The 17,134-nt window shown below is 31.6% G+C and overlaps 1 protein-coding gene across 1 annotated transcript in view; it reads right to left on the bottom strand.

The window, feature by feature from the left end:
* Nucleotides 1-17,134, bottom strand: part of ADAMTS6 (ADAM metallopeptidase with thrombospondin type 1 motif 6) — a 255,221-nt gene that overhangs the window by 140,337 nt on the left and 97,750 nt on the right. Inside the window, exons 7-8 of the mRNA XM_023537208.1 lie at nucleotides 14,103-14,146; nucleotides 9,836-9,941 (exon numbers count right to left, since the gene is read on the bottom strand). Coding sequence (XP_023392976.1) covers nucleotides 9,836-9,941; nucleotides 14,103-14,146 — 150 coding nt within the window. The remainder of the gene's footprint in view (nucleotides 1-9,835; nucleotides 9,942-14,102; nucleotides 14,147-17,134) is intronic.

The raw sequence follows: 17,134 nt of genomic DNA, 5'->3' as shown, positions 1-17,134 counted from the left end.
CTATCAGCAGATTTCTCAGCAGAAACCTTGCAACCAAGAGAAAGTGGAATATAGTCTGAAAAATAAAAACTGCCAACCAAGAACACTTGACCTGGCAAAGTTGTCCTTCAGAAATGAAGAAGAGATATATTTTTCCAGACCAAAAACAGCTGAAGAAGTTCATCACCACTAGACCTCCTTACAAGAAGTCCTAAAGGAGTTCTTCAAGGTAGATGAAAGGATGCAAATAAGTAACACGGAAACAAATGAAAATATAAAGTACACTGGTAAAAGAAAGTATAAAGTCAAATTCAGAATATTTCAATATTGTAATATGGAGGTGTGTTAATTACTTTAGTATAAAAGTTAAAGAACAAAAATTATTAAAATGACTACAGTTATAATAATTTGCTCATTGATATACATTATAAAAAGACCTAAATCATGACATGTAAACTATAAAATATCAGGGGGCAGTAAAAAGGTAATGTTTTTGCATACAATTGAAGTTAAGTTGTTATCAGCTTACAATAGACTGTTATGTCTCTGTTTTATGTAAGCCTCATGGTAATCACAAACAAAGCAAAAACCTACAGTAGATACATAAAAGACAAAAAGAAGGCTATCCAAGTATACCACCACAGAAAATCACCAATTCACAAAGAAAAGACAACAAAAGAAATAAATGAACAAAGGAATTACAAAACAACTGAAAACAATTGATAAGATAGCTTTACTAAGTCCTTACCTATCCATAATTACTTTAAATGTAAATAGACTAAATTCTCCAATAAAAAGACATAGAATGGCTAAATGGATTAATAAAAAATAAGACTCCACTATACACTGCCTACGAGAGACTCACCTCAACTTCAAAGATGCATATAGGCTCAAAGAGAAGCAATGGAAAAAGATATTCCATGCAAATGTAAATCAAAAGAGAACAGGGGTAGCTAAACTTATAACACACAAAAGAAACTTTTTATGTTACTAAAACACTGTAACAAGAGACAAAGTAAGTCAATTCATCAAATAACAATTATAAATATTTATGCACTCAACACTGGAGCACCTAAATATATAAAGCAAATACAAACAGAACAAGAAGAAGAAGAAGAAATAAACAGCAATACTATAATAGTTAAGGACTACAATACCCAACTTTCAACAATGGATAAATCACACAGACAGGAAAATCAAGAACCACTGGACTTCAAGTACACTTTCGATCATAGGGACTTTAAAGACATAAATAGATCATTTGATCCAACAATAGCAGAATACACATTCTTCTCGAGTGCATACAGAACATACTTCAGGACAGATCACACAGTAGGTAACAACAAAAGTCTAAACAAATTTAAGAAGACTGAAATTATTTCAAGGTCTTTTTTCTGATCACAATAGTATGAAACTAGAAATCAACAACAGGGAAAAAAAGCAGAAAATTTTCAAACACGCTGCTGAACAATCAATGGTTCAAAAAAGAAATCAAAAGGGTAATTAAAAACTATCTTAAGGCAAACATAAATGGAAACACAACATACCAAAACTTATAGGATGCAGCAAAAGTGATTCTAAGAGGGACATTTATAGCAATAAATGCATACATTGAGATGAAAACAAAAATCTCAAATAAACTACCTAACTTTGTCTCAAGAAACTAGGAAAAAAGAACAAATTAAGGACAAATTTCATAGATGGAAGAAAATAACAAATATCAGAGCAGAAACAAATGAGTGAAACTAGAAAAACATCAATGAAATCAAGGACTTTTTTTTGAAAAGATAAACCAAACTGACAAACTTTAGCTAGGATAACTGGAAAATGAAAGACTTAAATAAATAAAACCAATAATGAAAAAGGAGACATTACAACCATAGAAATGCAAGGATCATAAGAGATACTATGAACAATTACATACCAACAAACTGCATAACCTAGAAGAGGAAAAATTCCTAAAAACATAAAATCTACTAAGACTGAATCATGAAGAAATAGAAATTCTAAACAGACCAATAACAATAAGTAAATGCCAATAACAAAAAGTATATGAATTCACTGGTAAATTCTATCAAACATTTAAAGAATTAATACCAATCTCTCTCAAACTTTTCCAACAAATTGAAGAGGAACAACACTCCTAAACTCATTTTACAAGGTCAACATTACCCTGATGTCAAATCCAGATGAAGACTCTACAAAACAGGAAAACCACAGGATGATATCCCTAATGAATAGAGAAAAATTCTCAAAAAGAAAAAAATACTAGTAAAACGAAATAGACAATACGTTAAAAGGATCATACACAATGATCAAGTAGGACTCAAACCTCAGATGCAAGGATGATTCAACACATGCAAATCAATAAACGTGATACATCATATTAATAGAACGGAATATAAAAATCTTATGACCATCTCAGTAAAGAATAAAAAGCATTTGACAAAATTCAAGTCTCCTTTGTTATAAAAACTCTCAACCAAGTGGGTATAGAGGAAACATACCTCAACATAATAAAGGCCATATGTGACAAGCCCCTAGGTGTATTATACTCAATGGTGAAAGGTTTAAAACTTTTCCTCTAAGATAAGAAAAAAGATAAGAACGTCCTCTACACTCTCACCATTCTTATTCAACATAAAAGTCCTGGCCAGACCAATCAGGCAAAACGAATGAATGAATGAATGAATGAATGAATGAATGAATGAATGAATAAATAAAGCCATCTAAATCAGAAAGGAAGACGTAAAATTGTCTCTGTTTGAGATGACATGATCTTGTATATATAAAATCCTAAAGACTCTACCAAAAATGGTTAGAACTAATAAATTCGGTGAAGTGCAAGATATAAAATCAACATACAAAAATCAGTTGTGTCTATATATACACCAACTGTGAACAATCTGAAAAAGAAATAAAACAATTCCATATATAATAGTGTCAAGAACAATAAAATCCTAAGGAATAAATATAACCAGATGTGAAAGATATGTACACTGAAAACTATAAGACATTGATTTTAAAAACTGAAGAAAACAGAAATAAATGGAATAATATTCATGTTAACAAATAGGAATATTTACTAGTGTTAAAAATGTCCACACTATCTAAAGCCATCTATAGATTCAATGCGACTCATATCAAAATTTCAATAACGTTTTTCACAGAAATAGAAAAACAATCCTAAAATTTGTATAGAATCACAAAAGACCCCAAAGAGCAAAGCAATCTTGAGAAAGAATGAAGATGCAGGAATCACTTCGTGGTTTCAAATTATATTACAAAGCTGTAGTAACTGAACAAGTACGATACTGGCATAAAAATAGATAAACCAATGAACAGAATATGGAGTCCAGAAAAAACCCACACATATATGGGCAACTAATATTTGAAAAAAGAATAAAGAATAGTTAATGGGGAAAGGATATTCTCTTCAATAAATAGTTTTAGAAAAATTGGACATTCCCATACAAAAAAAAATAAATTAGTCAAATATGTGGTGACATTAAAGAATTAAAAATTTTTAAAAAAATAAAAAATTAAATTAAAACTCTATCCTTCATAACTCAGAAGATTAAGTCAAAACGGATTAAAGACTTAAATGTAACACCAGAAACCATAAAACTCCTAGGAGAAAACATAGAGGAAATGCTCCTTGACGTTGGTCTTGGCAATGAATTTTTAGATGTGACACCAAAAGTATAAGCAACAGAAGCAAAAATAAACACATAGAACTATAACGAACTAAAAAGCTTTTGCAAACAAAAGAAACAGTCAACAAAATGAAAAGGCAACCTATGGAATGGGAGAAAATATTTGCAAACTAAACATCTAATGAAGGGTTAACATGAAAAAATATAAGGAACTCATACAACTCAATAGAAAAAAAAAAAAATCTGATATAAAAATAGGTAAAGGACCTGAAGAGATAGATGTTTTTCTTGGGACAAACAAACAGCAAAGAAGCACATGAAAAGGTGCTCAACATCACTAATTATCTGGGAAATACAAATCAAAAACATAATGAGGTATCACTCCACACATGTTAAAGTGGCTATCATCAAAATGCCAAGAGATTATAAGTGCTGGTAAGGATGTGGAAAAAAGAGAACCCTTGTGTACTGTTGATAGGAATGCAAATTTGGTGATGCCACTACGGAAAACAGTATGGAAGATTGTAAAAAAATTAAAAATAGAACTACCATAAGATCCAGCAATCCTACTTCTAGGTATATAGCCATATGAAATGAAATCACTATCTTAAATAGATATATGTACCCCTATGTTTAATGCAGCATTATTCACAGTAGCCAAGATATGGAAATATCCTAAGTGTCCACCAATAGATATATGGATAAAGAAAATGTGATGTGTATATGCTTGTATGTGTGTGTAATAGAATATTCCATTGTGTGTATGGAATATTATTCAGTTATTAAAAAAAAAAAGGCAATCCTGCCATTTGTGACAACATGGATGAACCTTAAGGGCATTATGGTAGGTGAAATAAGTCAGATTAAGAAGACAAATACTGAATGTCTCATTTATACATGGAATCTAAAAAAGCCAAACTCATAAAAACAGAGTAATATGTTGGTTGCCAGGGGCTGGGATGTGGGTGAAATGGAGAGATTTTGTTCAAAGTGTACACACTTGCAGTTATAAGATGAATAAGTTCTGGAGGGTCTCATGTAAAGCATGGTGACAGTAGTTTACGACACTGCATTGTATACTTGAGAGCTGCTAAGAAAGTGGATCTTAAATGTTCTCACCACACACACAAAAAAGAGTAATTATATGATGTGATGGATGTGTTAACTAACCTTATCATGGTAATCATTTCGCAATATATACATGTATCAAATCATCACGTTGTACACTTTAAACTTATACAATGTTATATGTCAATTATATCTCAATAAAGCTGGAAAAAAGAAAAAAGGAGAAAACACAAATTACAAATATCAGGAATGAATGATGGAACATTATTATTTACATTACAGACAATTTATAAAGACAATAAAAGAACATAATGAACAAGTATATCATAATAAATTTGATAATTTAGTTAAAATAGTCTAATACTTTGAAAGATAATTAACAAAAAAGACTCAAAAGATTTAAAAATGTTATTTCATAGCTAATAAAAAATTAAATTATTAATTAATAATCTCACAACGAAAATTCCTGGCTCATATGGCCTCATTGGTAAATTGTATTTAACATTTAAGGAAGAAATAACATCTGCCTAATGTATACAAACTCTTCCAGAAACTGAAAAACATTCCTAACTCAATTTATAACATTAATTTTATACTGATACCCGAACTAGCAAAAAACATTAAAGGAAAAGTACAAATCAACCAATTTTTCTAAAGAAATTGTGCTAAAATAATTGGATATTCATGAGATGAAAAAGAGGAACCTCACACCATACAAAAAAAATTAATTCAAAATGGATCATAGCTCTTAATGTAAAAAAGTATAAAACTTCTAGACAAAAATATAAGAAAATTTTCAGTCTTGAAGTAGGCAAAGATATGTTCAGACATAAAAAAATGCAAATAATAAAAAAAATTTTTTTAATTAGACTCATTGAAATTCTGCTTTTCATAAGACATCATTAAAAATGAATGGCAGGTAACAGAGTTGGAGAAAATATTCTCATTAAGTACATATAATGATGACTTTTATCTAGATTATATTGAGAACTTACAAGTCAATAAGAAGAAAACATCTCAGTTTTTTAAAAAGTTGGAAAAGAATTTGAATAGACATTTAAAGAAGATAATGAATGACAAATAAGCACATGAAAAGATACCATCATCGCTAACATTATTAGTTCATCAGAAAATAAATGGTCAAGTAATTAAAACCACGATGAGATACCGCTAAATGCATAATAATGTCTAAAATAAAAAAGACAATAACAAATGTTGCCAAGTATCTGAAGTCATCAAAACTGTCATAGATTGCTAGTGGGAATGCAAAATTGTCTATAGCCATTTTGAAAAAGTTTATCTGTTTATTATAAAGTGAAACGAACATGTATTATACTACCAGTACTATTACCCACGAGAAATGAAAGCATATGTCCATATAAATACTTATACATGTATATTCACAGAAGCACTATTCATAATCATTCCAAACTAGAACAATCTAAAATGTGTTATGTGTATTGCGATATTCAGGGAAAAAAAAGAACTGATACACAACATAGATGAATCTCAAAAACACTGAGCTGAGGGAAAGAACCTAGACACAAGAGTACCCACTATGCACATTTATTTTAAAAAAAGCTACAGAGAAAAACAAGCCTGATCTACAGTGATAGAGAGTAAATCTATGGTTGTCTGGTGCCAGGGAAAGGGGAAGGAGGGTGGAGATGGTAAAGGAGACAAGGGGCCTTTTTCGGTAACAAAAATGTCGGTATCTTGATTGTCGTGGTACTTACATGGTTATATACATTTGTCAAAATTCATTAAACTGTACACAAAATGGATACACATTTATTACATGTAAATTATACTTAAATAACATTTTAAAGTCTATTCATGGGAAAGCAACTCCTCCAGAAAATAGAATACTCCTTAATTCATTTTATAAAACTAACATTATTTTGATACCAAAACTAGAAAAGGCATTAAACTTCCAAATACCTTGGTGTATGTTTATTATTAACCTTCTATTATGAAAGCACAACACTGATGAAGCATTTAAAGACACTTAGATACTTGCAGCAAGAGAACTGAAGTTTAAAGAAAACTAATAAGAGCTTCCTAACACAGGTAACTTAATTTACAATTTTATCTTGAAAGTTTTGCCACATTTCTAATTTTTAAAATTTCATCTCCTAACCGATCTTCCATAGAAAGCATATTCCTATTTGTAAAACCAAACACTGATATTGATTTCCAAAAGCAAGATCAATATATCCCTATAGCTTTCAGTACAACTTTAACACTTCTTTAATTTTCTCAAAATCAGAGTTATAGTTTACTCAATCACAATTAAGAAATAAGTGTCGCATCTAAAAGATTTATGCCTATTTAGGACTTATTCTTATTTGTGAAAAAAAATTAGGTATAATGAACTCCCATACACACAACATCAAGATTATTCCTGTTTTATCTTTCACTTTTTTCCCTTTCTTTTAAAAGAAAATCTTAGATGTCTTGTCACTTCAGTCCTACATACTTCAATGTGCATCCCTAAAAAACATAACTATTTTTAAGATCTCTTTTAAGATTATTTTTGTACAGTGTAGATACATTAGTAGTTTTCTCAAAACACCAGAGGTCTGGCTGAATTCTTGCCACCTCTCTTCAACATCATAATTTCTTCAACTTCTGAAACCTATAGCAACTATATAATTAATGAAAAAAACTTTCAAAGAACACTCTTTTTATATAGTTTCATTAAATGCCTTTGGCGTTTAGCCTACATTAATGGTAGACATGTCATTTAGATATAGAACAAACCTCATTTTTTCATTTGACAAAGAAACTAATTTTTTTGTTTTATTTCTCATGGAGAGAAATAAAAGTGGTCTCTAAGTCCCAGTAAAGAAAAAAGTTATCCCACAGCTGTCTAAATGGATACTATATCCCTACACAACTATATATGGTGCAAAACCATATTCTAAATAATTTTTTAAAAGGCAGACAATATTCTCACAGTCTAGTGACTCAGTAGAGACTCTTCTCAGTAATTCGTGGTCAAATATTCTTCACTGCGATGAATCTGCAGATATCCTCACATCACTTAACATTCATCCTACTAAATGATACAAGTTATAAAAATTCAGTATACTTTATCTGAAAAGTATACTTGATATATTTACCATGGCTATTGCTTTGTTTCAGGAAGAATCGAGAGCTCTGTATTTTAATGGCAACATGAGTTGTGCCAGAGTTGAGTTGCTAAGTTCCTTAAAGCTAAACCGTAAGATCTTAAAATCAAGTAAAGGGATCTTTAGCTATGAAATAGATTTTCCCTAACTGACCAAATAAGAATTTGACATATTGAAAAAGATAATATGTTAAACAACATATCCTGTCTAGTGGTCTAGGGGAAAGGAGAAGAGGGTAGTCGCATATTAATCAACTGTACATGGAAAGAAAGAAAAGTAATTTTTAGTTTGTCAAATAACATTTCTGAATGGAAGCATTTCTTCTGGCTCTCATTATAAACGATTTTGTAGACTCCTGCCTTTTTTTAACACTCACACTACCAAATAAGAATTAGCCATGAAATAAAGTTACTCCAAGGCACATAAATCTTAAGAACTACATTCTACTTCTTTCCCAATTCTTCTACTTACATATAAAGTATTCATCTTAGGAAAAATTCAAAGGAATTACCCATTAAGCCAACAAAAAATCTGGGAAGCCTGAGAGTAGCTCGGTTAGAATCTTCTAAAAGATACAGAGATAAACCCTCACCTTGGCTACAGTGCATACGTTGGCATTGACTAACTTGTGACTGCATGAAGTAACAGTGCTCTCATACATACATTATTCATCCGCTATATTACTTTTCCTGACCTTTCAATTTAATTTAATTTAACAGAACCTATTACATTTAGTCTGGCTGCATGAGATTATGACAGACATTAATGAGCCAGATTTTTAAGCGCGTTGAAGATAAACTGACTGCTTAAGAGGGCTTTCCCCTTTAGTTCCCCTGCTGTGTATCGCAAGGGGAACTAGGACACCAATATTTTTAGGACTTCATTAAAAGTATAATACTGATTTGTCCCCATGTCTGAATCAAGTCAGGTTTGAAACTTGCTGGTAACTTGAAGTTACACACAAATCAATACCAATTTGGTAAAATTTAAATTGCAATTTTCAAAATAATAAACAGATTGACTCAATTTTACTCTCTATTTAAAAAAAAAAAAAAGCTGAACCACAGATTTATCTCAGGATTGACCTCTGAGGCAAGTGTATAATAAACATTCTTTTTTATTGGTTCTTCCGCTGCACCACCCATTTCTCTACCAAAAAAGCAGACTGTAAAACTTATATCATGCAAATGTCAGGAGTTCTTGCAAACAGGCTGCTTGTTTGAGTTAAAAATGTTTGACTATCTTTTTAAAGTTTTCAAACTTCTCTCCCTCCACATGAGCAGGCTTTTATATTTACTACTGCCTGCTGCTTGAAGTCAATTAAGGGCTTTTTTGTTGTTGTTGTTATTGTTGGGAGGTTGGAGAAGGGGAAGCCATAGAACAGTTTTGGGCACACATTTATTTAAAACAAATATTAAAAACTCTAGATCTTCCTAAAAAGTAGTGAGGATGATATCTCACCACTCATGTAACATCAGTTTGGCTTTCTTTCTTTTCAGTGACATACAAGTACATATGAAAATACAAGTTACATAGCAATGAGTGAACAAACTTTATGCCTGGAAAAGGTATGCTTAGGGCTGTACGAAAAGTGAAAATTCAAAGTACATTTTATGGTAATGGTGTCAATGATGATTTTAAAATATATAGGTGTTGTCACTTGAGGAAAAGAAAGATCATTTCAACAACTTGACTTTGAGGAACCAGGTGTTGAGTAGACTGTGCTAAAGCTAAATTATTTCAAATGTATATAATAACAAAACTTTAAGTGTGGTGCATTCACTACTCCAAGAACACTAGTCATTGAATCAGAAAGATTAACAAGTCTCCAGTTCTTAAGATGATTTATCTCAATACTCCAAATGATAACATTCTCTATAGAATCAGACAAAAAAAGCAGTAAAATATGGTTGAACACATGCGTTCCACACAGTAGTTATGAGTTGCTCAAAAGAGCGAAGTTCTAAAATTTATTTTGATTTTCTTAAACTCACTCACTTGTGACCAATCTCATGTGCAATGGTAAAAGCTGAACCCAGGCCAATGTCTTCATTAATGCTGCAGCTTCTTTCAGGCTCACACATTCCAGCCACGGAGGCCAAGCCTGAATAAACAGAAGGAGACACAAAGGGTCAAGCCAAGGTGTTTCAGTCTTAAAAAGCCCATACTTATAAATGCCTGGATTCTTTTTAATAACCTCCATGCACAGAAGGAGCAGTTGGCAAAAGGTTAACTTTCTAGTCATTTGCAAAATCACTGGGGGGAGTTTCACTTTGCCGGCTAGACATTAATATTTTTTGAACTGCAGTCAGTGCTGGAAAATGTCTAGACTAGGGGTTAGATTTATAAATTTTACTTCTGGTAACTTGGGACCACCTAGTAACTTGAGCCAGAAGAGGGAATTCAAGAAAGCATTTCTATTTTAACATTCTACAGGCTGTAGAAAGCAAAATATATCCACATTATTTTTCTAAAGAGATCTGTTTAAGTTTAGTGGGTTCATAAAAATATACAAGCAACTTTTTAGTTAACAAAAAAAAGGGAATCCCAAATGGTTTTCAAAATGACATTTTTATAAAAACAAAAATGAATGACTCAAAAGAGAAAAAAGAGAACTGTTAAAGATGGGAGATTTTTGCATTTTTTTAATCATCTGAAATTAGTCCTGATAGTGACGCAACAATTTCTTTAAATATTTTAATGGTAGGAAAGTCATTCACACATTCAGTGTAGTTCTCCCCTCTCCCATCCCCCTTCAATGCATTCGCGTTTTACTAATAAAGCAAAAACTACGGTGTTAATTCGCTGACTCTAGTGAAATGTTATGTTACTCAAAGTATTCTTCCTTTGGGAATTTTAGTATGTAAAAGCTTTAATATTTATTTCCAAATAAAGATCATGCTCTGTGAATTAGTACATAACTTTAAAACAGTGCTTAGAAAAAATAATTTTTGTGCAAACGATAAAATGCCATGTGTTATAAGAAAATAGATGCCAACTCATACTTAACACACATAAAGATAAAAGTTATTTAGAAGACATTGAAGGAAAAGTAGGAAAAACACTTCATGTGTTAGTAGTCTACTATCATCATCCAAGTATTAATAATTATCTTCCCACCAAAAGTGATTTTAATCCAATTCAGTGAATACCTATTGAGTTTAATAAACAATATTCTGTGCTAGGTACAATTTCCCAGTTATTCTAATTTGGAATGATGAAAGATGTTCGATTCATATTTTTACTGACAAGAAAGCTTGAGAAATTGTTTCTGAGTATCTTCTAATATAAAACATCAACATAATAACCCCACTGGAACATAGATGAGGTTAGTGCTGGATATGCTTACAGATTATTTACTTTTCCTGCTGTTTTATGTGGAAGAGGCAGGAGTTGGGGATGGGGTTGATTTCTGCCTCACAGAGTTATTATAAACACTGGGGTCACCCTTGTGCTGCCCCTTCCATCCACTTCGAAGTCTTGGGATGTGAAGAAGATATAAAAAAAGGGAATAGTTGGGGCAAGGCGACTTAATTGTTTTAGTTAATCAAAAACATTTAATAAATGCTAGTTTCAAACTCCAATGAGAGAGAGCAAGACAGAAAGAGAAAGAAAACAAAATAAGTTTGCAGCACGTTATCTGGCTTTAAGCTCTTGGGTTCAATATGGACCATGATATGGGAAGAACAAAGCCACTCAAAACTGTTTCTGTTTTGAGCTTTATCAAATTTGTTTTTATTTTTTAAAAAGAATTACTAAGAATAATTATTGTTAAATTACATTTGTTATATTTCCAAAAATACATTCTTTCATGGGTTAGCTTTTCATTTGTCATTGTTGTTTGGTATGTGCCATGTGACTGTATTTTGAATTGAGAATTCTCAATGACACCCCAAGGTATATTTGCAAACACAGACAGACTTCTATGTCTAATATAAAATTGTTAGCTCTACTGAAAGAACAACTTAAGAAAGAACATGTTTGGTAAATAACTACTACTAGTTGAAAATATAAAGGTAAATCTTAACTAAAGCAAAAGAACAATCTAAAAGCTAATGTATTTGCACAACCTCCCACCATTTTCTGTATTCCTATAAAATTGAAGCTGTCAAAGTTCTTATGTGTGATTGTGTTAATAGGAGTTTGATTACTATTTGGGTCATTTAGATTTCCTCAGTTTGATGGCCACAATTTGCACCCTTAAATCTACTTAGCCATGTTACAAATGGTCATCAGGGGCACTAAACAAGAGAATATGAAAGAATCGGCATAAAAATCAAGGTGAAAGTTACCAGAATGGCCACTCAAAAAGAAAAAAAAACTGATCAATTCTGATAATATATTTTCCAAATAAGAAGATCAGTCAACACAGGTATAATAGATATATGCAGTTCATGTAGTTTAATAGACAGTATAAAAGATAATTTATAATGGTTTATAATTTGAAAAACAACATACTTAGCTTGCAAATGCATTGATGTGTATTGATTCTAGAAATTAATAAACTATCAAAGTTGGAACACATTATTTTGAGGGAAACAAAAGGAGAAGTAGGGTAGGAAAATACCTCAAACTACTTTGGCAAAAAAGACAATAAAAAGTACTACGCAGTGTTATTACTAATGTTCCAACGAAGAACATATCTCGACGTAAATAATCTACCTTCATAAAGCAGAATAGAATGTGTATAGATATGTACATACTTCCTCAAATACATATATATACCAGAAATATACAAGCTCTAGCTTGTACTTTCTTTGAGACTTAGTGTCTACTGTATTTAGATTGATTAAGCACTTAGTAAATGTTTTCAGAATTTGATCAATAACAGAGAAGGTAAGTTAAACAGTATAGGTAATTTCCACATTAAATAATAACATCAGTTCATTTTTTATAGTACTTCTTTACTAAAAACTGTTATATTTTCTTAAATGATTTTAACAATATCCCTGAGGCATTAAGGGCAGATATTGCTTCTACTTCATAGATAAGGAAGCTAAATAAACTATAAAAGGTAATGTACTGGAACTGTCAAAACCAGTGGTTAGTTTCCAGTTCAAGATCTTGTTAACCTAAAACACTACACAGAAAATCTTTTTCATATGAGCTCTCGCAGCAGAGAGCTCTTTCTACATTATGTTTTTTAACTGGCAAACTTCTCCATCATAATACTCATCCTTGGCAAACAGGAATTTCTTCTTTAGCCATAAATCCTGAGGGAAGTGAGGTAAGAGAGGACTGAAAGGCAGGTAAAATCATCAAGAGAAATTTTAATCTCTGAAGAGATAATCAACTGAACTCCCCAGCAAGTTGGGCAAGACTTTTTCTCTCCCTTGAATTTAATCTTCCCCAAATTCTTATGAGGTGCATAGGAATAGATTTCTTAATTATTCCTTTACAGATAAAAAAGTTGAGACTTGTCATAGAGAAACCAGAGAATTCACCTTCGGTTGCTTAACTTCTGTGTCTGTAAAAAGCCTCTATGATACTAAAAAAAAAAAAAAAAATTCATAGAAAAAAGTTTCTGTTTTTTAAAATAACTCTAGTTGCTTAACGATTTAATCTACTTGAAAGCTACCTTTCCCCCTTCCCATTTGTATTTCAGTTAACTTTTACCAGTATAAAGTTATGCTCTGCAACAAAATGTGATTTTTTTAAATTCTGTAATACTACAGAAATGCTTTTTAAAGAACAAATGATATTTGTGGAGCACACACACACACAAAAAAACAATCCTGTCCTCTCTACTACTGTCTGTAATATTGTATAAAATTACTTTTTTTGCTCAGGTACTAAAAATTTCCAATATCTTAATTTATGAGGATATACTATTTCCATCAAATTGTTCCCAAAAATAGTACTGTTTTCAATACTTCTTCCCTAAGTATCACCAAAGTTTTTTTTTTTCCTTCCCTTTCTTAGTCTGAGATTTGAAGATGCTGGTTGCTTTTATTTGCTCTCACACTCACTGGCATTTTTGGAAAATACATTATAGAGATGAATTACATGAAAATGAGTGGTAACTTTTTAATTTATCGTCATTGGTGATTGTGAATCATTTTCTAAGTTGTTTTTAATCATCATTCTACTTGTTTCCTGCTAAGTGACACATCCACAAAGGTCAGATTTAACAATTTTTAGGAATAATTTCAGATATGTCAGAAAGGAGAATGACAATAAGTAAACCCATTGGACCGAAGAGACAATCTGAATTGTCCACCTTTTATAAAAACAAACAAACAAATGAACAAACAAAAAAACTTACCCAGTGTTCCACAGGGCTTATTTTTATAAGTGCAGATATCATATCTATAAAGGAAAAAAAAAAAGAGAGATGAAATTTGTAATCTGATCAAATTTGTAAAATATTTTCACATATTCATCACATTTCTTTCTTGGAACTCTGGTTGTCAAACCACAATCAGTGCAATTATGAGCAGCCAGCTGGAGTGTTGGCATTTTCAACACTCTGGGGGACACACCGCCAGCTACACTACACTCGCAGTCTCTGGCTGCAAGCCAATGGGACACCTGCCAGTGAGAAAGAAAGGTTAAAGTGGACGTTTGTAATTGCAAGTCCCATAAAACCATCTACCTTACTGTTTTGAAGCTAGAATAACTTCTCTGCAGACTGCTACTGCTTCTACGAAAAAGCAAATGGATGGCTTTTTATTCCCAATCTCTTTTAAATCTGCTGGAATATTTTCTTACTATAGCTAGAGACTGTATTTTATACTTCTGAACTGCAAGCACTATTTGGAGTTCTTTCAACTCTAACACAGGTTCTTGGGTTTTTGTTTTTTAAACTAGTGCAATACTAGCAATAGAAATAACATTGATATCGCATAGTTTTCCTAGTTGTATACCAGCAATTTAGCTTGGTTAAAATACAAATATTTTAAGTGATTTATAATCAGCTAAACAAATAGCTCAATAGGAAACTTTCCTAATGTCAGCCAGACTTCTAACTCTGTGTTGAATTATAACTCAGTACAAAAGAAGGAGTTCACAAATATGCTGCATATTTTAAAATATATTACATTGAGAATGCTAAATCAATATTGGTATAAATGCTTATTTTAAGCACCTTTATAATATTCCTATAAATTAATTTTTAAGACCAAAAGTATACAAAGTTTCTCAAGTGAGAATAAAAAATAAATTTAAAAAGACTGAACATTTTTATTTGCCTATATTTTATGCTAGGAAGAAAAAGCTTTTCAGGAAAAAAATAAAATTTCACAAATTATAGGAAAATCCAAGTTGTGAAAGTTCTCTTTTATTGTACATAAATGATAATCAGTCCATACTACTGGGGTAAGGGGTTACTACTTAATCCTCTGATCAACTCTTCATCTTCATCTTGTTCGAACTCTACAAATCTTGCTTCCTTAGATTTGAAGAAAGGCATTTCTTTTCCTCTTGCATAACTTTCTCTTCTGACCACTCTCACACTCATCCTTTCTCTTATCTTGTAATTGATAAACCACAGGATTGTAGTATCTGGTACTCTCTTGAATGTAAGATATAGAGAGGGTACTTTGTGAATTTACTAAAGCACCGGAAAGTATATTTTGGGTGTCTCAATTGATTTATCTTGTGATCACAGTGTGGAATGCCTATATTACATGGACAGAACCCATACTAGCAGTCTTCAAGAAAATATAAACAAAGACTTTCCAAGGGTAATGCAGATACAAATGTTTAAGTAGAATGTTTCTAAATCCTCAACTTCCACATGTGCCTGTTCCTAAAATTGACCCGCCTGAGAATGCACCTGTAAGCCATCAGTTTTCCTTTCCTCTTTGCCTCTCATAATTGCCATGTTTCTACTTTACAAAAAAGAGAGCATACTTCTCTCCCATCCCAAACCTTATTATGGTATTTTGTCCCCTGGGTATACAAGTCTCCAAAGCATAATGCAAAGGAATAATTCAAAAATGCATTGATCCTAGGGATAATCTCTTATGAGCAAAGCAAGAAAAATTAAAGGGGGTGATGCTTATTTCATCCTGGCAAGACTATATGCCTTTGTACAAGTCTGTCTGACTGCTTATTAATCTAGCTATATATCCATTTCACAATTAGAATTCAGACGTGAGATGGTTGTCATGTAGTGTGTTAACACATTCAATTTGATTTAACAAATAAAGTCAGGCTTGTTATTGACAAACAAAGTCAGACTTAGCTAAGTAGTTTAACAATGAGGATTGATTTAGCCAATTAGATTATATGGTGAACATTTTTTGTGTTTCAATGAAAAAGGCAACTCCAAAGTTTTGACAGAATGTATTTAAAGCATATCTACAACATATAGTGTGTTTTAAATTACAGTCTCTGTGGCTACTTAAACTTACGATAAAAAGTATTTTAAATATCAACTTTAAAACATGTGAAGTGGTATATCACTTTTCAAACTTATTTTAGGAACCAAATTAAGCAAAAAGTTTGATGATCACAGACAAATACAACTTGTATTTCCACACTATAGCAATCTCTTCTCCTCTCTTCTCATCACTCTCATTTTGTGTACAGCTTTTATGTTATATTTCTAATGAATATTATTTCATTCTATCATGACTGCCCAAAATACCCACATAAAGACTAAAGCCATCAACAAATAATGCAAGCTAAAACATCTTAGACTAAAATAATTCTATTTGCATTTTCTTCAGCTTTCCTCAATACTCTAACAGACCTATAGAATTCTCTATAGGATCTTCTATAGGGAAAATACATGCCATTCCCACATGGCTTTTGCATTCAATTCAATTCACACTTTAGCCTTCTCTATTCTATATTCAGGAAGAGCAATTATTATGATCTATGCATTACTTTCAATACCAAATACTGAAGAGCAACATTTTTACATTCATTCTTGCATACAAGGATTTGCTAAGCACTCATCATATGCCCAGGTATATAGTTTTTGTTATATACCAGAATCTAAAGATATTAGTTAGTTATAGTCTATTTGGGAAAAGATACATAAGCAGATAAGTTACAAAATAATGTGTAAAGATGATTAAATAAGTGTAAATCAGTTAAACATATATACAATAAAGACAATATTTGTTAGCTATTATAACGATGATTATTGCCATTGTCAGGTTATATAAAATACTATGAAAATACAGAGGAACAAGTGATTCCACAATAGAAAACTAGGAAACAGATTCATATAGGACATAAAGTCAGAAACAAGGTTTAAAGATATAGCCAGATAAAATAGAAACGTAAAGGCATTCCAGGCACAGAACAAGATAATCAAAAGAACAGGGTCTGGAAAGGGTAAAG

Source organism: Pteropus vampyrus, unplaced genomic scaffold (genome assembly GCF_000151845.1).
Source record: "Pteropus vampyrus isolate Shadow unplaced genomic scaffold, Pvam_2.0 Scaffold182, whole genome shotgun sequence".
Classification (NCBI taxonomy): Eukaryota; Metazoa; Chordata; class Mammalia; order Chiroptera; family Pteropodidae; genus Pteropus; species Pteropus vampyrus.
Note: the sequence above shows the minus strand (reverse complement) of the source record. Positions and strands in the feature narration are given on the sequence as shown.